At 38.2% G+C, this 22,574-nt stretch overlaps 2 protein-coding genes across 9 annotated transcripts in view; one reads left to right on the forward strand and one right to left on the reverse strand.

Annotated features, from left to right (window-relative positions):
- Nucleotides 1–9,042: 9,042 nt before the first annotated feature.
- On the forward strand, nt 9,043–17,231 carry RBM12B (RNA binding motif protein 12B). Of its 7 annotated transcripts, none has more exons than XM_066266073.1 (4): nt 9,081–9,283; nt 9,751–9,937; nt 13,221–13,274; nt 13,823–17,231. In XM_066266073.1, exon 4 carries the CDS (start codon nt 13,851–13,853, stop codon nt 16,605–16,607), a length of 2,757 nt encoding a protein of 918 aa, XP_066122170.1. In that variant the 5' UTR covers nt 9,081–9,283; nt 9,751–9,937; nt 13,221–13,274; nt 13,823–13,850; the 3' UTR covers nt 16,608–17,231. The 7 variants fall into 7 exon arrangements, with proteins under 7 accessions (XP_066122171.1, XP_066122170.1, XP_066122167.1 ...); XM_066266070.1 differs by lacking the exon at nt 9,751–9,937 and adding an exon at nt 12,815–12,971; XM_066266072.1 differs by lacking the exons at nt 9,081–9,283; nt 9,751–9,937 and adding exons at nt 9,296–9,529; nt 12,815–12,971.
- Nucleotides 16,829–22,574, reverse strand: part of CIBAR1 (CBY1 interacting BAR domain containing 1) — a 34,297-nt gene continuing 28,551 nt past the window's right edge. For both annotated transcript variants that reach the window (XM_066266077.1, XM_066266078.1), the window contains one exon: nt 16,829–21,472. In XM_066266077.1, the coding sequence (XP_066122174.1) occupies nt 21,386–21,472 (87 nt within the window). In that variant the 3' untranslated portion in view covers nt 16,829–21,385. The remainder of the gene's footprint in view (nt 21,473–22,574) is intronic.

Consider the following 22,574-nt stretch of genomic DNA (forward strand, 5'->3'; position numbering starts at 1 on the left):
GCTTCTCAGCTCCCTTCCTGTTTGTCTCTCTCTCTGTCCCGTCACACACAAAAAAAATCTTTATTAGTTTTCTCCTTAGTACCTGGAGTTGTGCATAATATACTGTAAGCATTTAATACACATTTCTTCCAATAGAAAAGAATAAATCAAAACTTGCTTTATTTCCTCATTCTCTAGTTTATTGTCATCTAAACTCTAAGGGAGCTCAATGCTGTCTCCCTTGATTTCATCCCTGGGAGAGGAAAACATGTGGGTTAGGCCTGACCCACAAGGCCTCTGGCCATTGTCTTAATAGACACAATTTTTTTGTTTCCACACAGCATGTGCCAAGTAGATTACTGTGTACTGGTTACCACTTCAAGGGGAAGATTCCAAACACTTCTGCTCATTGTATCTTGGTATCAGAATTGGGAAAAAAAAGTGGGTGGGACAAGACTTTTCTTATACAGAGAAGAGACAGAATGTGATCAGCTTCAGTAGTCTCCAATAGCCAGCAGGTCTTTCCTGGCCGCTGACACTAGGTAATTGGCCTAGACCAGGGGTCTCAAACTCATGGCCCGCGGGCCGCATGTGGCCCGCCGAACAATTTTGTGCGGCCTGCAGACTAATCCATGAAGTTCAAAATATTTTGGATAAAATTAAGTAAGCCCGTGGATTAGTCTACGGGCTGCACAAAATTGTTCGGCGGGCCGCGAGTTTGAGACCCCTGGCCTAGACACTGCACCTTACTCATGCTGCAGTAGAAGGAACCTTGCCTTCTCCACTTGGAGGACAGATATAACAGTGGGGTTGGCCAGGTGCCATACGATGCGCACACTTTAAGCAGAGACAAAAGAGTACTTATTGAGCCTGAAACAAGGAAATTTATTCCTACCCAAGGTGGTAAGACACATACAGTCTGTGTGGGTTCTTTAACTCTTGGTAAGAAGTGTTCCAGGTCATTGGCCCATCTTTATGCAGCTGAGGAGGTGGGATGCATGAGACTTTCCAACACAAAGTCTTCTGAATTCTCTCTCTCTTTTTTTAATCCTTATATTCTGTCTTTGAATTTTCTCTGTAGATTCTTAAGTCTTCCTCCTGCTGCTCCTTGTTATTTTACATTCCTAGGACTGAATGGAACAAAGGGAAAGGAAACCAAAGCAGAAGGAGCCATGACTGTTCACTAGAAATGGATTCTACACTGAGATTTGGGGCCAAAGCTTAATTTTATCAGCAAAACACAAAGATTTAATACAGTACCTTTTCTGCATGCCTCCTTTGTTAATCTATAGCATCAATAGAATGTTCAGGATCCCAGTCTCTATTTTTCTACCCTGGAGACAAGAATCCCATTTACCTCAGGTAAGAAGTTATCCAAGTTAAAATTCTGGGGGTCTTGTTCACTTCTTATTTACCAATATCATTTATTTGTTGATTCTGTTAAGTCTTGGATCTGACTTCTGTTGCACACAACTGAGCAAGCTCCTTATTTAATCAGCAGTATCCAAACAGTGCTCCAACCATCCTTAGGGGTTTTGCAGATGTGCGTCTGAGGACCACAGCAGGGGAAAAATAGGAAAGGAGCATACTGGCTATCAGAGTAATATGTAAGATTCAATGTTATATGCCATTATTGGTGCTTTATTATATGCCTTTAATGTGTGTGTGTGTGTGTGTGTGTGTGTGTGTGTGTGTGTGTGTGTGTGATCATGACAACCACCCAGGGGTTGTCATCTTTATTTGATAGGTGAAGAAATAGAGGCATGGAGAGGTTCAGCAACTAGACTGATACAGCTAACAAGTGACAGAATTAGGCTTGGAACTGTGGTATGCTGATTTCTGAGTCAGCCTTCTTGGATTTTAATTGGAGTTTATTGTGTGTTAAGGACTGTGCTAAGTGCTTTACAAGCATTATTTCACTTAATCCTCATAATGGACTTATATGATATTATGGGTACTGCTATCTTTGCTCTAAACATGGAGAAGTCGAAGGATAAAATGTTCCAGTCATGAGGTAGCAGAGCTGGAATGTACCCATGGATCTTCTTGATCCGAGATGGTCTTAATTCCTATACTCTACACGTCTTCCTGTGTGTGATGACTAGCTGCACTTGTGTACTATTTCTTCTGCTACAGCCTGAGCTTCTTGAGGAAAGAGAACTGTGAGTTCTTCATGTTTGTCTTTCAGGAGCTTTAAGTAAGGTTCTTGACCCACAGTTCATACTCAATAAATGCAAGTTGAATTGATTGGGAATCAAGGTGTGCAAGAGAGATGAAGGTCCTTGGAGTTGACAAGGTCAAGGAACTCTCAGACCAAGTGATCCAAGACTATTCTTGTGGGTGTTGAAGGGCTGGGAAGGACAGCTTAAAACTGTCTGATACCAAATTATTCAGAAGAGTGAGGAGTGCTGTAGTTGTGGTAATATACTTGGTGGGAGGGGCCTGACTCATTGTCTAGGCCAGCGGTTCTCAATCTGTGGGTCACAACCCCGGCGGGATCGCCTAAAGCCATCGGAAAATACATAATGCATATCAGGTATTTACATTCTGAATCATAACTGTAGCAAAATTACAGTTATGAAGTAGCCACCAAAATTATTTTTTGGTTTGAGGTCACCGCAACATGAGGAACTGTATTGCGGGGTCACGGCATTAGAAAGGTTGAGAACCACTGGTCTAGGCAGAGCCACAGAATGGCCATGGCTTGGTGTGGTTACCATGTTTCAGGGTATAGTTTTCTGTTTTACTGTTCTAGAAACTTAGTTTTCTCTCTGTTCTCTAAAATGATTGGGTTTTAATATTGACTAAAGGCTCAAGAAATTAATCAATAACCAAAATATTATGTAATTAAACCCAATTACTTTGGATTTTTTAAATTGTAATAGTATGGTCATCTGAGAAAGACAGAGGCAGACTACAAAAGACATGTGTTCACTGCCGTGTTCTGTTTGGAGAAAACCTGAGTAAACAGAAGGGAATGGCCATCCCAGAACAACAATGGAGGCTGGCAATACCTTATCTAAGCCTATAAAATGCAGGCAGTTTGATCTAAGTACACTTGCTCAGGTGAATCTTATAGTAAGTGCTTATTAAATGATGGCTGTTATTTTTATTAAAATAGATGAGAATGTTTCCAGGTGCCCTTAACAGAGAAACCTTTTTTAAGATTAAGTAACAACTTTTATTCTGTTTCCAGGATTAGCAAATAACTCTCTGATTATTTGCCTTCATAGAGAGTACATAAAGCTGGAAAGTTCTCATCAGGCTGAGTTCATCTCAGGTTCATTTTGCTGGTGTTTCTTCTTGTGAATTAATTAACATTGACAATGTTAACATTCTGGGGCATTTATTTTGTGTGCTTTATATTTTTTAAAATTTTTATTTATTTTTAGATTTTTAAAATTTATTCATTTTAGAGAGAGGAGAAAGAGAGAGAAAATGGGGAAGGAGCAAGAAGTATCAGTTCCCATTTGTGCCTTGACCAGGCAAGCCCAGGGTTTCAAACCAGTGACCTCACTGTCTAGGTCGACACTTTGTCCACTGTGTCACCACAGGTCAGGTATGCTTTTCATTTATTTATTTAAGTACAATTTTTATTTTTCCAGAGAACTTTTCTTTAGTCCTTAAGGACTTAGCTCCTTAAATGACTTTGGTGGTAATTGTGGAGCAGTACCTGTAGAGTACTAAATCACTGTGGGGTGCTTGGTCCTTCTGGATTTTATGGCAATGATTACTGACTATTTTCCTGAAAATGGCACAACTTACACAGTACTGTAGTTTTACATACAGCTCAGGAGGCACATAGGTGTCAAAAACACTCCAGAAAGGTCCCCAGTGACTGTAGCCTCTACTGTGTTTGGAATGATGAATTTCTTCTTTTTAAAGATTTTTATTTATCAAATTTTAGAGAGAGGAGAGACAGAGAGAAAGAAAGGGGGGTGTAGAGGAACGAGAAGCATCAACTCATAGTAACTGCTTTTCATATGTGCCTTGACTAGGTAAGCCCGGAGTTTTGAACTGGTGACCTCAGTGTTCCAGGTTGACACTTTATTCACTATACCACCACAGGCCAGGTGAATGATGAACTTCTTAATGGTTTTGTTCTTGGGAAAGTACCAGGCACAGTTGGTGCAGCAAATAGTTTGCACATGGCCATGGCCTTTTTTGGCACAACTGTTGTTTCTTCTTTTCTTGATCAACTTGGAAATGAAGACCGACAAGAGCTCTTTTGTGTACTTTTCCAAAGAAGTTTGCCTCAGAGGACAGAATCCTCTCCCTGTGTAATAAAGGCATACCTCATTTTATTGTACTTTGCTTTATTGTGCTTAGAAGATATTATTTACTTATAAAATACATTTTGTAAGGCTATAGCTGCCGTTGACAGTGATTCCACTGATGGATCTGGACAAAGTAAATTGAAAACCTTATGAAAAAAATTTGCCATTCTAGCTGCCATTAAGAATATTCAGGGTTCATGGGAAGAGATAAAAAGATCAACACTATAAAGAGTTTGGAAGAGGTTGATTCCAACCTTAATGGATGATTTTGAGGGGGTTCAAAGTTAGTGGAGGAAGTAACTACAGATGTGGTGGAAATAGAAGTAGAATTAGAAGTAGAGCCTGAGATGTGACTAAATTGCTGCAATTGCATGATAAAACTTTAATGTATAAGGAGTTGCTTCTCACAGATAAGCAAAGGAAGTGGTTTATTGAGGTGAGATCTATTCCCGGTGAAGGTACTGTGAAGATTTTTGAAATAACAACAAATGATTTAGAATATTACATAAACTTAGTTCATAAAGCAGCTGCAGGATTTGAGAAGATTAACTCCAATTTTGAAAGAAGTCCTGTGGGTAAAATGTTATAAAACAGCATCACATGCTAGAAACAGATTATACATGAAAGGGAGAGTCAATCAGTATGGCCAACTTCATTGTTGTTTTACTTTAATAAATTGCCAGTCACGTCAACCTTTAGCAACCATTACCCTTATCCTATCAACCTTGAGGCAAGACCCTCCACCAGCAAAAAGATTACGACTTCTTGATGTCTCAGATGATGGTTAGCATTTCTTAGCAATAAAGTATTTTTTTTTTGTTGTTGTTGTTTTTTTTTTTTTTTTTACATTTTTCTGAAGCTGGAAACAGGGAGAGACAGTCAGACCCCTGCACGCGCCCGACAGGGATCCACCCAGCACGCCCACCAGGGGGCGACGCTCTGCCCATCCTGGGCGTCGCCATGTTGCCACCAGAGCCATCCCCAGCGCCCGGGCCATCTTTGCTCCAATGGAGCCTTGGCTGCGGGAGGGGAAGAGAGAGACAGAGAGGGAAAGCGCGGCGGAGGGGTGGAGAAGCAAATGGGCGCTTCTCCTGTGTGCCCTGGCCGGGAATCGAACCCGGGTCCTCCGCACGCTAGGCCGACGCTCTACCGCTGAGCCAACCAGCCAGGGCGCAATAAAGTATTTTTAATAAGGGTATGCACCGCTTTTTAAAACATAATGCTTTTGCATACCTAATAGGCAGAGTATATTGTAAACTACTTGTAACTTTTATATGCACCGGGAACCCCCAAAATTTATGTGACTCATTTTATTAAGGTATTCACTTTATTGTAGTAGTCTGAAACAGAACCCATAATGTCACTGAAGTATGACTAGAGTGTCCTCTGGAAGTAAATTGTCAGGATTCACTTCCTGGCTTGTACTATTTATGTAACCATGGGCAAACTATGTAATCATTTATGCCTCAGTTTCCCTTAGTTGTAAAATAGGAAAAATAATAGTACAAGCCAGCTTGCAAGCCAGAACCTCTGGATTGCATGATGAAAGAAAGAGTGATTTAAAAATGGGCGATGTTGAGAAGGGCAAGGTTTTTCTTCAGAAGTGTGCCCAGTGCCAAATTGTGAAAAAGGGAGGTAAGCACAAGACTGGGCCAAATCTCTATGGCATATTTTGGGGAAAGACAGGTCAGGCCACTGGATTTTCTCACATGGATGGCAACAAGAACATTCCACTCTCTCTTCATTCTTACAAGTACTTCTGGAGGTAAATACTAGGCTGGATAGCTCAGTTGATTGGAGCGTTGTCCTGAAGCACAGAGGTTGTTGGTTCCATCCCCAGTGAGGGCACATACAAGGACAGATTGATGTTCCTCTCTCTCTCTCTCTTTCTCTCTCTCTCCCCCCCCTTTTCCTCTCTCTCTAAAATCAATAAAATAGACATTAAAAAGATTTCTTAAATAAAAAAGAAAAAAAGAACAAAGGCATCACCTAGAGAGAGAATACACTGATGGAGTATTTGGAGAATTCCCAGAAGTACACTCCTGGATTAAAAATGATCTTTATTAGCAGATGGGCGGAACATTGGCCCAGACAGGGATTGCTGGGTAGATCCCAATTGGCACACACATGGGAGTCTGTCTCTCTATCTCCCCTCCTCTCATTTGGAAAAAGAAGAAGAAGGAAGAATAGTGCAGAAAGAGCACACTTAAAAGCTACTAGTGAGTAATAATTGGCCACTGCCTTATTTATATAAAACAGAAATGTTTCATGACTTTTTAGAATGTGTATTATATTTAAATTGATTTAATACACCAGAATTCAGATCATGAATGGCTGATAGAACATTTTTTTGACAGTCCTGATTTAAATAAGATTTGTTTGTAATTAAATGAATATGATCAACTTTTTAAACTTTGATAGTGATTTTGGTTCAGCAAGTGCTATCATTGTTTTCCCCTTTTAAAAATACAATTGGAAAAAAATAAAAATAAAAATACAATTGGACTTGATTAGTAATGTTCAATTTTTCAGGGATAGTAAATACCATCTCAAAACCTGTATGTGATTGGTTTCATATTTAGATTTATATAACTGCTTATAGTAATATGTTTAAATACTGAGGAAATTCTTTTACTGTCTCTTAGAATAGCAACTCACTTGTGTTTCAAGTTGTGTTGATCGGCCTGTTAAAAGGCAAGGCCTGGGCCCTGGCTGGTTTGCTCAGTGGCTAGAGCATCAGACCTGCATATGAACATCTAAGTTTGATTCACAGTCAGGGCACACAAGAGAAGCGACCATCTGCTTCTCTCTCCCTTCTTCTCCCACTTCCCTTCCTCTTCCTGCTCCTGCAGCCAGTGGTTCGATTGGTTCCAGTGTGGGCTCCAGTGTTGAGGATAGCTTGGTTGGTCCATCACATCAGCCTCAGGTGCTAAAAATAGCTCAGTTGATTGGAGCATCCACCCCAGACCAGGGTTGCTGGGTGGATCCCAGTAGGGGTGCATGTGGGAATCTGTCTCACTATTTCTCCTCTTTTCACTTAAAAAAAGAAAAAAAAAAAGGAAATAAAGGGAAGTGCTGAAGATAAGTTGGCAGTGTCCACTTTATCTTTTTGGTCCTAACTATGCTTATTTAATTAAAAGTCCTTGCATCTAAAAACAAAAAACAAAGGAATGAGATAATGCACAGGACCTGGCGTACAATGAACCCTCGATAAATGTTAGCTTTCAAGTTCTGGTTCCTGAGCTTGCCAGGCCTGGACCAAACCCTGGACTGAGGTTAAAATTATCAAGGTAAATGCTACCTAGTCAATGAGCCTAGCTTCCCAAGGGCTTGTCTATGGATCAACTTGGCAGTTGAAACAAGTTACTAATACCTATATAGTCTCAGATACATATTTACTTATCTGTGTTTATGTGTGTATAGTGTATAGTGAGAGAGAACTAGAGAGTCTTTCAACATTTTCAGCAACTCTTAAGAGGTACATACTATTATTATTTCCATTTTGCAAATGAGGAAACAGGCATAAAGAAGCTAAGTAATTTGCCCAGGTTAGTAAATGGTGGCTTTCACCCCAGGAACCTCCTGTTTTTCATTTGTTAAACTACCTCTTCTTTCTCACAATCATATCATTAAATTAAAGAATGTGTATTTTGCACTGAGAGATTGAAAACTCATTTCTTTTCTCATCTGTAACTACTTTCAAGATGTGGTTTTTGCGCCCTGGCCGGTTGGCTCAGCGGTAGAGCGTTGGCCTAGCGTGCGGAGGACCAGGGTTCAATTCCCGGCCAGGGCACACAGGAGAAGCGCCCATTTGCTTCTCCACCCCTCCGCCGCGCTTTCCTCTCTGTCTCTCTCTTCCCCTCCCGCAGCCAAGGCTCCATTGGAGCAAAGATGGCCCGGGCGCTGGGGATGGCTCTGTGGCCTCTGCCCCAGGCGCTAGAGTGGCTCTGGTTGCAACATGGCGACGCCCAGGATGGGCAGAGCATCACCCCCTGGTGGGCAGAGCGTCGCCCCTGGTGGGCGTGCCGGGTGGATCCCGGTCGGGCGCATGCGGGAGTCTGTCTGACTGTCTCTCCCTGTTTCCAGCTTCAGAAAAATGAAAAAAAAGAAAAAAAAAAAAAAAAGATGTGGTTTTTGCTTTCTAAGTGAGCTTTGAATCAACTACTAAATGCATATGTAGTTATGAACGTGGTGGGCTGCTTTGTTATTTGTAAATAATAAAATCAAATCAAAGACAAAGTGTTTCACCAGCTAATCCAGAGCGGGCATTACAGAAAATGCCTATACTTGTGCTTTTCACTTCCCAACTGTCTTGATCGGCCTATTTGTTCTGTTTCAAAACACCATAAGCCAGGAACAACAAATGCCGACATAAAAGTTTAATGTCAATAAAATTGAATAAGCATGCACTTATTAAGCCTCTCGGGTGTTTGCTTATCTAAGGTAGTAAAACTAACATTTTGTGGTCTTTTAGTTTACAAAGATCCTTTTTGAAGATGCTTACACCACACAGTAACAGCAGCACTGTCAGGAAAAAGAAGTCGCCAACTTTTCTCTGCTTTTACATCCCTTTCCTTAACTCCTGGAAATCACGAACATCTGTGCAGTGTACTAAAGCAGTTCTTTATTGAAGTTTCTCATTACAGCTAACGGTTAATGTCGTAGTTCCGTGACGAATTTCTCCCTTCCTAGGTGAGGTTCACGGGTTGGTTGGAATCTGAGCATGCGCAGAGGCTCAGGAAAAAAAAGGGCGGGCTCGGACGGGCTTGGGCAGGCGGGCGCCTTCCTTACACCCGACAACAGGAAGCGGGTGAGCGTCAGGGAGCGTGCGCAAACCTGGCCGGGGCTTAGGGGTGGTGGGTTACGCCTGGAGAGCGCATGGGCAAACTACGTCCGTTTGTCCGAAGCGGAGGGGAGAGTGGGCGCCATCTTCTAGGCTCAGTGAGGTCTTTCTCTACTTCTTCTGGGGAGGCTGCTGCGACGAGTGCACCCCGTCCCCGGCTTGTGTGTCCGACTCGGCAGCAGTGGTGTGTGTTTATTGCCAAGTGCAAAGCAGTTACCCTGGAGGCGCCGGGGGGTGGGGAGGGGTTGGCGGCCGGGATGGCAGAACTGGGAAAGGCGGGGCCGGGAGCCGTGCCAGGACCTAGCGTAGCTCCTGCCGTTAGGGCACCCTCATTTTTTGCTAAACACTGACTCTCCGGTCAGCCTTCCTGTGCTGTTGTGTTTGCGCTTCCCAGTCTTCTTAAAAGTGGAGATCTCGAGGGATTTCATAGGTAATTTTTTTCTTTGCTATGTCATCGTATAGTCACTGGTAGCAGGAAAGCGCTGAAGGCCGGCTCGTGGAGCTTGAGAGGGGTCAAAGTGTTTTAGTTGGATTTGTGAGTTTATTTTACCCTATGGTGAGTTAGGGTGGAACGTTTGCCCTTCCCACCCGTAGGCAAAGGCACGGAGGTTGGGCGGTGCAGGTTAATTTGAAAGCTGATTTTGTCAGAAGGTCTGGCGACAGCATCGGATTGCACGTAGTAACTTTGGCCTGGCCTGAAAAAAAGGAAGCTTACCCTTCAGCGTACGTATTGACCAAGGCGTTGAGCTAGAGAAGCGATGCCTTCAGAGGATCCTCATTTGAAGATTGATGGATGTTTTGTGAAATCTTGTGCCCTGTGGAATCGTCTTCATTTATAGTGCGTATTAGGGACTATGGCAATGGATCTTCATGCCTTTGGTTTTTATTTTAATCATCTACATTGTAAGAGGATAAAAGGGGTCATCCTAAAGAATATTTGTGGACGGGGGGGAGGGGGAGGTTATTTTCTACAGGGGAAACTCATGCGTTTAGAGTTTGAATGTGCTTCATAAAGTTGGGTTTTAAGAAATTGTCACATTTTTTGGTCCCTCACCGTGTTTGACTTGTTTTTATTCGCTAGTTAAAATGAAATGGATCTGAAGTAAGACCTATTTAAATTTAACCTTCCTCCAGTTTCCCTCTGGGGGGGGGGGGCTTGATTGGAAGATGCACATTTCCTATTGTTTAGTGATAGTGTGATCAAGGGATGAATTGTTGAATTAAAATGGCAGCAAATTGGGTTTAGAATGAGTTTATTAATTTCAGTGACTTGCACCTAAATGTTCTTTAAGGACCCATTTCCTTCTTTTCTTAGGATAGAAGTTCTGATTTTCTTCTTTCCATAGTTTAGAAGTTCTAATCAATCACTGTCTTTAAATCAACAGTCACAAAAAAATACTTGTTGCATTTATAAGTAGAAAATTTTTAAGTGCTTTAGATTATTTTGTGTTTTGCTTTTTGTGTAATATTCTAAGAATAGACATTCTGGAAAATTTGCTTAAGGAAATTACTTGGCAACCCATGGAAGAGTGCTCATTTTGAGTACTGGTCCCTTATAGGTGGTCTCCTGTGTTATTGTAGAGGGGCAAATGGTACATTACCTTAGTATCTCAAGGGCAGAAAGTTAAAGTATTAGTTATATTTAACAGTGGCAAATGAAACAAATAATTTATATAGTCTGCTTGAACTGGAATTGATGGGTTTGCATTTATAGAACTAGTTAAAATAATTTTTTTTTAAGTTAGGGATAAATTGCTAGAAGTCTTTTGAATTTGGCATTCCTTGAAACATCCCTAGCTTTTCTTGTAGATTTCTGTTCTCAGGGTAAAATCCCTTTAAAAAAAATTGGGAGGGACAAATGATGTGTATCTTACACTGCTTTCTAAAATATTTTAAAAGTAGAAAAGGAGCTAAGTCAGTATGCTTAAGAAGTTTTAGAACTTGAATGGGTACAGCTATTCCAGAAGCCAATTATGGTTTTTGTTGAAATGCTGGTGTGAATGTTTGTTGAAGAAATGAGGTTATACTCAGTTTTTTTGTTGCTGTGCAATTTTTCTTCTAAATAGACTTTTAGAGTAGGTTTTAGGTGCACAGCAATATTGAGCAAAAGGTATAGAGACTTCCCATATGCCTACCCTGCCATACCATAGAAATATTTTAATAGTAAATCTTATCAGTATATTTAATACCAACTTGATATTGATGATTAAGATGTAGAATGTGCTAAGTAATTCCTTGATATCTTTTATTTTAGCCTGTAGTTTAGAAAGTTTATTCTGTGGACTCTTTTCAAAGGAAAACAAACCTTGCAAACCTCAAAGAATATGTCTTCAGACTCCATGTTGTGGAATAGTGGTATTTAAATGTAAATACTGAATTAAAGCAACATTTATTTGCACACTAAAAACAAATTTATAATCATTAATTTAGTACAGGTATTGATTGACTTAGGACCTATGCAACTTACAACCATTTGACTTTACGACCACAATCGCTAGCCACGACTGCTCCGCGTCTGGCAGCGCAAGCATTGCCCAGCTGGGCCTACGACAGTGCGGACCAGCTTCTGGTAGCACTACAAAATGGTGTAGAGATGATACAAATGGCATAAAATGAACAAAGAAAATTATGATATATAACAATAATGAAAGAAAATTATAAAATATGACTTAAAGATTTTTATAACATCATTTTACAGTACTGTACATATAGCCTACCCAACTTAAGACCAAATCGTGTTACTACTGGTCTGTCGTGGTCGTAAGTTGAGCACTAGCTGTAGGTCTTAAAAACTTACTTAGAAAGACTACATTAAATATTGTTGGTTTGGGAATCTCTGAAAGTATTAGATAGGAATTTCCTTAAACACTAAATTGAGATTTTTCAGTAGTTAATATTGATTATCCCCAAACATTCCAAATTAATGTATTTTTATTTTTACTTTTCTATATTGTCATTTGGATTTCTCCATTTATACCCAGGACACTTGTTTTGGAATGGAGTAAACTTACTAGCTGAAGGAGATACAGTATATATCTGAACATTTTCTGTTTGGCTTGAGATGAATTTTAATAGTAATTCTTATAGGAATTAAAGTAGTAGTAGTTGAGTTTAAGATAAGGAGTGGTAGTAGTTGAGATTTTTGATTTTAGGGATGTTTCAGTATTTGCTTTAATTATATTTGGTTCCATGTTTGGAAGTATGAGCTGTATACATAGAACTTAAAATTGCATCCTGAGGATAGCCATTGTTTGGATTTTGCCTTAAAAATTGGTTTTTGAATTTGAAATGTTAGTGTTTTGTTCATTTTATCATTTTGAATGGTTGGTTGCCTTTAATCTGATCTTAACGTTTTCAAAGGGAAGAGAATTGCAAGAGAATCAGACATAATAATGAGTTAAAGTGTTTGGTTTTTTCATTGTTGGAAGAGATAGAATGTTGTTTGGAATTTTTGTGGTGTTTTAAAATTGTCACTTTTCTTGTGGAGCAGTTGTCTTTTCTTTAAGTGGGTGTAAAATTTATATACAGTGAAATGCACAGACCTTAAAGATAGAATTCATTAAGCCTTGTTAAATTTATACATCCATGTAACTAACACTCCATTTAAAATATATACCATTTCCATTACCCCCTTTATTTGTACTATTTCCAGTCAAGTTTAGTTTATAGAAAGTTTTTTTTTTTTTAATTTTATTTTATTTATTCATTTTTTTAGAGAGGAGAGAGAGAGAGGAGAGAGAGACAGAGAGAGAGAAGTGAGGAGGAGCTGGAAGCATCAACTCCCATATGTGCCTTGATCAGGCAAGCCCAGGGTTTTGAACCGGCGACCTCAGCATTTCCAGGTTGACGCTTTATCCACTGTGCCACCACAGGTCAGGCTATAGAAAGTTTTTTGTTTTTAAATAATTTGCAGGTATCTACTAGGACTTTGTACCTCTTTTTTGCTAAAGAATGATTCATTTCCTCTTGGAACAAAGAAGAGCACCTTGTAATGTCCATAGATGTTGTTCCTTATATTGCTTCACTTTTTTAATAGGTCATTCTGAAGTGAATATCCTAATCTGGCGTTAAGATCAATTACAGGGTCCTGGGATTAATTATATTTCATTTTCTTTCCACAGTTAAGTTGCTTTTACAGAATTAGCAGGTCTCCAAGAAATTAAAAAAAAAAAAAGGTAAGATATCCAGAGCTCATTAAAGTAGAATAATACATCTTAGGTACCCATGGCTTGTGTACTTTATGTCTGGCCAGAGATATACTAGTGGTAAGCAATTTATTATCATGAGCAAAAATTATATACTGATTGCAGTTGGCTTTTATAAATATGTAAAATTCATCGTGGTAAAATGTAGTCCACAAAGTTCTCATGTGTCAATAGAAGATATGTTTTCTAATGAGTCTGAAAATAGTTTGGTCTTGTAAAGTAGCACTTGGCATACTTACAGAGATTTGACATTTTTGATGTTTATACTATATAGGATAGGCAGTATGAAAATATATATATCTTCAAAGTAGGTGGTTTATTTGTATGTTTAGATAGAGGAAGTTTATTCCTTTTTTTAAAAAAAAGAATTAGAAACAATCAGTATTTTTATGAACTTATATTTTGTTTTCATTTATAAATACTGAAGAAGGTAGGAAACAAGTAATTATTAAACATAGTGTGGAATTAAGGTACTGCAAAAGTAAGACTTGCTATTATGTGTGCCTTTTTGTCTGCAGGTCATTATTGCTGTGATTTGAGCTCAGCATGGCTGTAGTCATCCGTTTACTGGGGCTTCCTTTTATTGCGGGGCCTGTGGATATTCGTCACTTTTTCACGGGATTGACTATTCCTGATGGAGGAGTGCATATAATTGGAGGGGAAATTGGGGAGGCTTTTATTATTTTTGCAACTGATGAAGATGCAAGACGTGCCATAAGTCGTTCAGGAGGGTTTATCAAGGATTCGTCTGTAGAGCTCGCTCTTAGCAGTAAGGCAGAAATGCAGAAGACTATAGAAATGAAAAGAACTGGTCATGTAGGAAGAGAGCGACCAGGATCTAGGGCATCAGGGGTTGGCTGCTTATCTAATTTTGTTGAGGGTATTAAAGAAGAAGCAAGTAATTCTGGATATGGCTCGCCGATTAATCAAGATACTGGGTTTCATACTAATGGTACAGGACATGGTGATTTAAGGCCAAGAAAGACACGGCCATTGAAGGCAGAGAATCCTTACTTGTTTCTACGAGGTTTGCCTTACTTAGTAAATGAAGATGATGTACGTGTCTTTTTCTCTGGTTTGTGTGTGGATGGAGTAATTTTCTTAAAACATCATGATGGCCGAAATAATGGTGATGCCATAGTAAAATTTGCTTCGTGTATTGATGCTTCAGGAGGTCTTAAATGTCATAGAAGTTTTATGGGTTCCAGATTTATAGAAGTAATGCAAGGCTCAGAACAACAGTGGATTGAGTCTGGTGGTAGTGCAATTAAGGAGGGTGACATTCCTGCGAGAACTGGAGAACATTCTCCACCAAGAGGAATAAATGACAGACATTTTCGAAAACGATCTTATTCAAAATCTCCCAGAAGAACACGTTCTCGTTCCCCTCTTGGATTTTATGTTCACTTAAAAAATTTATCTCTAAGTATTAACAAAAGAGATTTAAGAAATTTCTTTAGAGATACTGATCTGACTAATGAACAGATTAAGTTTTTATATAGAGATGAAAGAAGAACAAGATATGCCTTTGTGATGTTCAAGACTCTAAAAGACTATAATACTGCTCTGAGTTTACATAAGACTGTTTTACAGTATCGTCCAGTTCTTGTTGATCCTGTTTCTAGAAAACAAATGCTGAAGTTTATTGAATGTTATGAAAAGAAAAGACCAGCATCAATAGAGAAAGAGAGGCTTGGACGTGTTTCACAAAAATACTCTCAAGAAGGCTCCTCTGGCCAAAAACTGTGCATATATATAAGAAATTTTCCATTTGATATTACAAAAGTTGAAGTGCAGAAGTTCTTTGCAGACTTTTCTCTTGCTGAGGATGACATTTACTTGCTTCATGATGACAAAGGAGTTGGTCTGGGAGAAGCATTGGTGAAATTCAGATCAGAGGAACAGGCCATGAAAGCTGAAAGTTTAAATCGTCGAAGATTTTTGGGGACAGAGGTATTATTAAGACTTATATCTGAGGCACAAATGCAGGAGTTTGGTGTAAATTTTTCCTTGCTGTCCAGTAAGAGAAGGCAAGATCATTCACAGTCATTGGATAGAGATGACCCTTCCCATTCATTTGACTCAGATGACCCACCAATATACTCAGTAGGCCTTTCTGAAAACTTGAGGAATCGGCAAGAGGACTTGAGGCAACTGGACCATTTCAAGCATCCCGAGGGGGATTTCCAACAGCCTGACAGGTGTCCTACGGAAGACTTTAGGCGTTCCCCAGAGGACTTCAGGTGCACCCCGGAAGACTTCAGGCACCCTCGGGAGGTACATTTCCGGAGGCCTTCTGAGGAGGACTTCAGGTGCCCATGGGAGGATTTCAGATACCGTCGGGAAGAGGATTTCAGGCACCCTCGGGAGGAGGACTGGAGGCGGCCACCTGAGGAGGATTTCAGGCAGCCTCCCAAGGAGGACTTTAGGCGATCTGAGGAGAACTGGAGGCGGCTTCCAGAGGAGGACTGGAGGCAACATCCCGAGGGAGAGTTCAGACGGCCCTCTGATGAGGATTGGAGACGGCTGCCTGAGGATGACTTCAAGCGGCTTCCCCAGGGGGAGTGGAGGCGACGACCTAAGGAGGACTTCCGGTGGCTCCCTGAGGAGGACTCCAGGCGGCTGCCCCCAGAGCACTTCCGGCGGCCGCTCCAGGAGCGTTTCCGACGACACCCCCAGGAGCATTTCCGGCACCCGCTGGAGGAAGGGTTCAGGCACCCGCCGGATGTCGATCTCAGGCGCCTTCCGGATAAAGACTTGAGGAGCCCTGGAGAGGACTTCAGGAGGCCGCAGGGGGAAGAGATGAGATGCCCTTCTGATGAGGACTTACGGCGGCTCCCGGTGGACGACCTCAGGGAAGCTCCGGAGGACTCGAGACTCCCTGACCATTTTAGACAGCCTGGTGAGGAGTTTAGGAGCTTAAATAATGATTTTAGAAGTCATCGCTCTTTTATGAATTTTGGTCGCCCAGAAGGTGGCAGGTTTGATTTTGGAAAGCGTAATGTGGGAAGTTTTCCTGAGGGTAGATTTATGCCTGATCCAAAATTAAATTGTAGTTCAGGTAGAATAACACCTATTAAGATAATGAATCTTCCATTTAAAGCTAATGTTAATGAGATTCTTGACTTTTTCCATGGTTATAGAGTCATACCAGATTCAGTTAGGATGCAGTATAATGAGCAAGGATTACCTACAGGGGAAGCCATTGTTGCTATGATAAACTACAATGAAGCTATGGCTGCTATTAAAGATCTAAATGATAGACCAGTTGGGCCGCGCAAAGTTCGGTTAATTTTGCTCTAGAGGGCATTTCTGAATTCGGAGTTACCCCCAGTATTGATGCAGTAAAAATGTTTTTTTTTAAAAAGTGTTTAATTATCTAATGAAACATTTTAAATTTGACATGTGACTAGAACAAATGTAAGTAATAGAATGTAAGTCGTTTTCTCTTGCTTGCAAATTGCTGGTTACCTTTTCTAATTAAAATTACAATTTTTTTTTTTTTTTTTTTTTGGACTGTGGGGAAGAGGACTGATTCCCTGAGTGCATTAATTTTTGTTGATGTCATGGGTAAACCTCAAGACCTGTATACAGTAGAGCTGTACTTGGGGAGGATAAATTTTATATTCACTTTTGTTTGCATTCTGTAGTCTCTGCATCTTTTACTCAAAATGTATAAGGAAATGGTCAGTAACTGATTGTTCAGGTTTAACATTTTCATTGCTGACTGCCTGCCTGCAGAATTAATGCCCTCTTCCTTATCTGAGATATTACTGTGTTAAGCTTCCCATTAATTATAAATACTTCAAAATGAACATACTGTGAACTTGAAGTTTACTTATGTAAAAAGTTAGGAGATTATTAGTTTCCATGTTCATAACTTGAAAAGTTTTATAAAAATAAAAAAATTGCAACTGACTAGACCAACTAATGCACTTGTATTTGTATAAAAGGACAAAAACAATTACATTTTTTCTGAAGTTTTTCAACAGCTACATTAAACAATATTTATGATAGGAGTGACCAAACATTCTGTAACATTAGTGTAGAGTGCTATGTATAGTTCTATGGTTTTTTCAACATCTCATCAACCAAACTGGTAAGATTAATTCAGAATACTTAAAAGACAAAAAAAGTAATTATAGGTATAAGAAGACTTTCGAACTTATGCTTGGAACACCTGATCCTGGATATATTGTTTCTAGGAAGAATTTTCTGATGATTCATATAACTTCAATTTTTTAATAGGTTCTCACTTCTTAATTTCAAAACTTTGTTTCAAGAGACTCAGTAACTAAATCTAACAATACTTTTGTGAGATTGAATTCTGATTTCTTTGATATTCAACATTTAGTGTAGATATTTTGCAAATACTAAATTTGATTTTTCTATACCTATATTAATAGCTAACAAATATTGGGTACTTACTATGTGCTAGGAAGTATAAGCGCTTTACATGCATGATCTCAATATGGTAAGAACCATATAGTATTATTTATTTCTATTCTTACAAAATGAGATAAGATTAGAGAGGTTAAAAACTTGCTTAAAATCATAGCTAGTATATAAGGGAGACAGCTTCAACACAGATTCACCACTTCAGTTCACACGCTTAACACTTTTGTCTACTTTGTTAAATGGTACTTTAAATTTTAGTAAGACCATGCTAAAAATATTTTCAGGAGTAAACCACATTTCCATTGTTATTCTAAAAATAGCACTAAAAATTAGTATTCTCAAACATTGTTAATCAAAGACAAAATAACTTTAAAAGTATATTTCAGGGTTTCTTTTGGATACTAACGTATATTGGCTTCTAATTTAAAAATTTGCATTTTAAACATGATTAGACTTTGGCCTTTTATAGTTAAATAAAGTTAATTTTGTTTTTTCAATTTTGTGATCCAGAGATTTCCCACATTGAGCAAATAAGTATGAAATCTGAATTTATATATGGTAGTTGTTATTTAATAATAGGATATTGCAGAAGTAAGAATATGTTGTCAGTATTTAGCCAATTAGTACTTTATGTATTTTAGAATAATCTTCAGTGATTTAAAGACATATCAGTATGGTTCTTCAAATTAGTAAGCTTATAGCCAGGAGAATGATAAATATCAAAACCAAGTACAGTGAAAAAAATAGGAAGAAATTTTTAGATGCTGAAAGATTATATAGATGATTCATTTGATCAGCATTCTTGAGGTATGTATGGAAGACTTGAAAACACTTCTCAAATACATATCAATAAAAGCTAAGGGGAAGATTAAAAGTGAAATATCACTTGATGTAGAACTGCTAAAACTAGGCTGGGGTGGCTTGGTGGTAGTCAGTAAGAGGCCAACAATAGTAAACACAAGCTTTGTATTTTGATTATAAATGTACAATTAATGAGTTGCTATGAATAGTTAGTTTTTGTAATCAGTTTAATATATTTTTAAACTTTAAAATAAAAAGTGTATTATACAGAATTGATATGTTAATTTTACTCTGTAATCTATTAGTTTAATGTAGTTTTAAACTTTTTTTAAAATAAAAGGTTTTTAAATAAGTTTATTATACATAACTGACCTGTACTCGTTAGGAGCCATTTTTTCATATCTTTTCCCAATTCTGCCTTCAGTGATATGTTGAGGACCAAAATTGGCTGTGGTAGGAGTATTACACTATGGAAATTGGCAAATGTGACAAATCAGGGCATTTTTCACTGTAGAGAACCGGCTTTCCAGCACATCATCAATTTGAAACACATGGAAGAGAATAGTGTATTAAATCCTGCTTCAGTAATTATCTCAAAGCTGATTTTTACTTTCTCTTAATTTTCAGATGTATCAGGTACACTAGGGCATATTGGTTCTTTAGTTTAATACCAGTACCATTTTAATTATCTTAAACATTTTTGTCTAGGAAGTAGGTGGAAAATACAGATTATGTCTAGTAGAAAGTAAACTTAAATCCTATAACCAAGAGGTAGGTAAGAATCAGGAGTGTACTTTTCATCGCTTAACTGAACATGGTGAAGAGCAGTGGCTTTATTCCATAAATCACCTATTAGGTAGTGACTCTGTCACCTCCATGTTTGTATTAAATGTTAGCTATCATTTATTGAGCTGCATTTGGTACTGTGTATTTATGATCTGTAATCATGAATTCACTGTCATTTAATCCCAATAACTAATAACTTTAAACCTGTTTTGGACATAAGAAATGGAGAACTGTAGGCTAAGTAACTGGTCAAGGTGGTGGCTTGTTTTTTTTTACAAGAAACCTAAAGGGGTTTTTACATTTTTAAAGGTAGTTACATTTTAAATGGTTGATTTTTAAAGAAAAAGTTTGCCAACCTATGTCTGCTCTAAAAGAAACTTAATTTTACATGGATGAAAGTATTTTATGTAGTATTCCTTTTGTTCTTAGGATATTTCTTTGAAGCAGAGCATACATATTAGAATTATTTGCTGATTATATTATGTATCAGACACAATTTTGACTTTATAAATAGGGCTACTGATGTTCAAGAGAAGTGAGTTGCCATTGTAAGCAGCAAAAGAAATGTAACTTTTATTTTTGTATTTTTTCCGAAGTTAGAAATGGGGGAGGCAGTCACAGACTCTCGCATGCCCCCGAGTGGGATCCACCTGCCATGCCCACCAGGGGGATGCTCTGCCCATCAGGGGCATTGCTCCATTTCTGCCAGAGCCATTTTAGTGCTTGAGGTGAAGGCCATGGAGCCATCCTCAGTGCCTGGGCCAACGTTGCTCCAGTGGAGCCTTGGCTGTGGGAAGGGAAGAGAGATAAAGAGAAATGAGAGGGAGAGGGGTGGAGAAGCAGATGGGTGCTTCTCCTGTGTGCTCTGGCTGGGAATCGAACCCGGGACTTCCACATGCCAGGCCAACGCTCGACCACTGAGCCAAGTGGCCAGGGCCTTAACATTTTTTTCTTAACTGCAACACTACATTTACTGGGAAAATAAAAATGCAACGATATCCTCAGTTTCTTAAGAAAATTTATTTAGGATTTTAAAACGTTTTGAATATTTTAAAAGCACTGAAGTAATTTTATCCAAGTAGTGTTTTCTTAAGAACAGAACCATGAATAGGTCAAAAAATTTTCAGTAACTCTATTTTTCTTTTATGAATAACTTTTTTGTAGTTTTCCTAAATGATTTTATAAATTTCATAATTTTTATATGCCTGACTGGGATCCATGAAATAACAGAAGTACAATTCTCCGTCTAAAGAAACGAAAACATCTGACGTACTTAAAGGCTCTGATTAAATTGTTTCACATATTCAGCAATAAGTGTGGCTACATACTCCTTTTTATTACATGACAATTTGGTAAGATTTTTATAGAATTTTTAATGATTTACGGTTTTCCATGATATTTTCTTAGGCAGCATTCTACCAAATTACAGTGGTCCAAAAGTTGTAGTACCATGACAACTTGAGTGACAGCAGGTTTAAGACCAGAATCAGTCTGAAGGGGGCTTTCTTTTTAAAGCTAAACTAGATGCTATTTATATAGTTGTAAAACATTGATATTGATATTCTAGATTCCCATTTTAATCAAGAAGTGATTATACTCTTGTTGAAAAGTAAATTTATGTATTAAATGATGAGACTTCAGGGTGTAGTAAAAGTGAATAAAGGGGGAGAGACTTTGATTAAGGCTTTATGGAATAGAATTTGTATTTAATCAGAATGACGAAGCACCTTTTATCTTTAACCTAAAAGAAGCAAGTGGAATTGTTAAATATCTTTTTTGTCATCTAGTTAACTGTTGCAGCCTCAACTAGGTATATATAGTGCATTAATGTGAAATACTTTTTAAATACATGATCTTTTAAAAAGTGGAACCTATATAAAAAGATCACATACTGCTAGATAAGATGTTGAAATGACTCGTGTGTAATGTTTTCTAAAGCCTTCATTTTTGTTAGCATAAATTTTCTTTATTTTCCATTTCGAGTAGGGTGTCATTTTGAGGTTTAATGTATCAAGCCAGTATAAAGTTTTATAATTTAGTAATGGATTCAAAGTCATTTAAGATAAAAATGAAAATGTGAAGTTTACTTAAGAATATTAATTTTCTTCTTCTGTTACATCTAAGTCTTCGTCGTCTTCATCATCTACTGCTTGTTGATCCTTTCTTAGTTGACAGGTGGACATCTGTTAAAAAACAAATTTTTAAAAATTCTAACTTAAAAATATTTTTACATGCTTAGTATCTTAAATATGCCCTCATAGTGAAGGGCATAAAGAACAAATATTTCAGAAAAATGTTCATACATAATGATTTTTAGTAATGAAAATTCCCTATGAATTACTGTATTTTAATTTAAGGTAGAAAACAGTCAAAAGGTTTTTCCCTCATGTTATCTGTTGAATAAAAATGTGAAATTAATCATTCCAGTTGGATACCAGTATTTCAACAACATAAAATACTTTCATAAAAAAGTCGAGTCTCACTATATTATGAATGTCAAATTTTAGGTTAAACAATTCTTGGATCACAAAACAGGTATTTGAATAGGAATAATCAAAGGGATGGCAAAAACAAGTATATTTCAATGAGGCAATTGAAATATTGAACTTTAAAAATAGTGTGATTTAAATGGAATGAATTGATAATCTAAATTCATCACTTAAAGTCCTGACAGTTATCACGTGGGTCATCTTGTTTCAAACCTTTCGAGGAGTGATTGTACCTACAAGGGGACATTTGGCAATGTTGGAGACATTGTCAGTTGTCAAAACTGGGAGACATTGTCAGTTTTGTGTCTTACGAGCATCTTGTCAGTAGTGACTAGTGATGCTGTTCAACATCTTCACAATGCACAGGGCAGTACTACCTCCTCCACCACCAACATAATCTGGGCCCAAGTCTCTAATGCTGAGGTTGAGAAACCCTGGGATAAGGTATTCTAAAGTACTACACAGATGTTAACTTAGGTAACATTAGCTCTGAATAGTCAAAACAGTTTTTGTATTTGTAATACTAAATTTATGTGTATGGTATTTAATGCTGGAATCACAAAGATTAAGTTAAGGGGAGAGATGCATGACTATAAAGCAGTAACTAAATGCTTAGAGGAGAATCACATGCAAATAGAAGGTTGTTGGTTAAATTTACCTAAAAGTTATATTTTGAAAATATTTTGCTCAGTTATAAATTCTGAAGGCAAGATATGAAAAACATAACTCTGAATTAGGAGTTGGCAAGCTATGGCCAGTCTGCCTGTTTTTTTAAGTGATAGGAGTGAAGATAGTG

Source organism: Saccopteryx bilineata, chromosome 3, assembly GCF_036850765.1.
Source record: "Saccopteryx bilineata isolate mSacBil1 chromosome 3, mSacBil1_pri_phased_curated, whole genome shotgun sequence".
Classification (NCBI taxonomy): Eukaryota; Metazoa; Chordata; class Mammalia; order Chiroptera; family Emballonuridae; genus Saccopteryx; species Saccopteryx bilineata.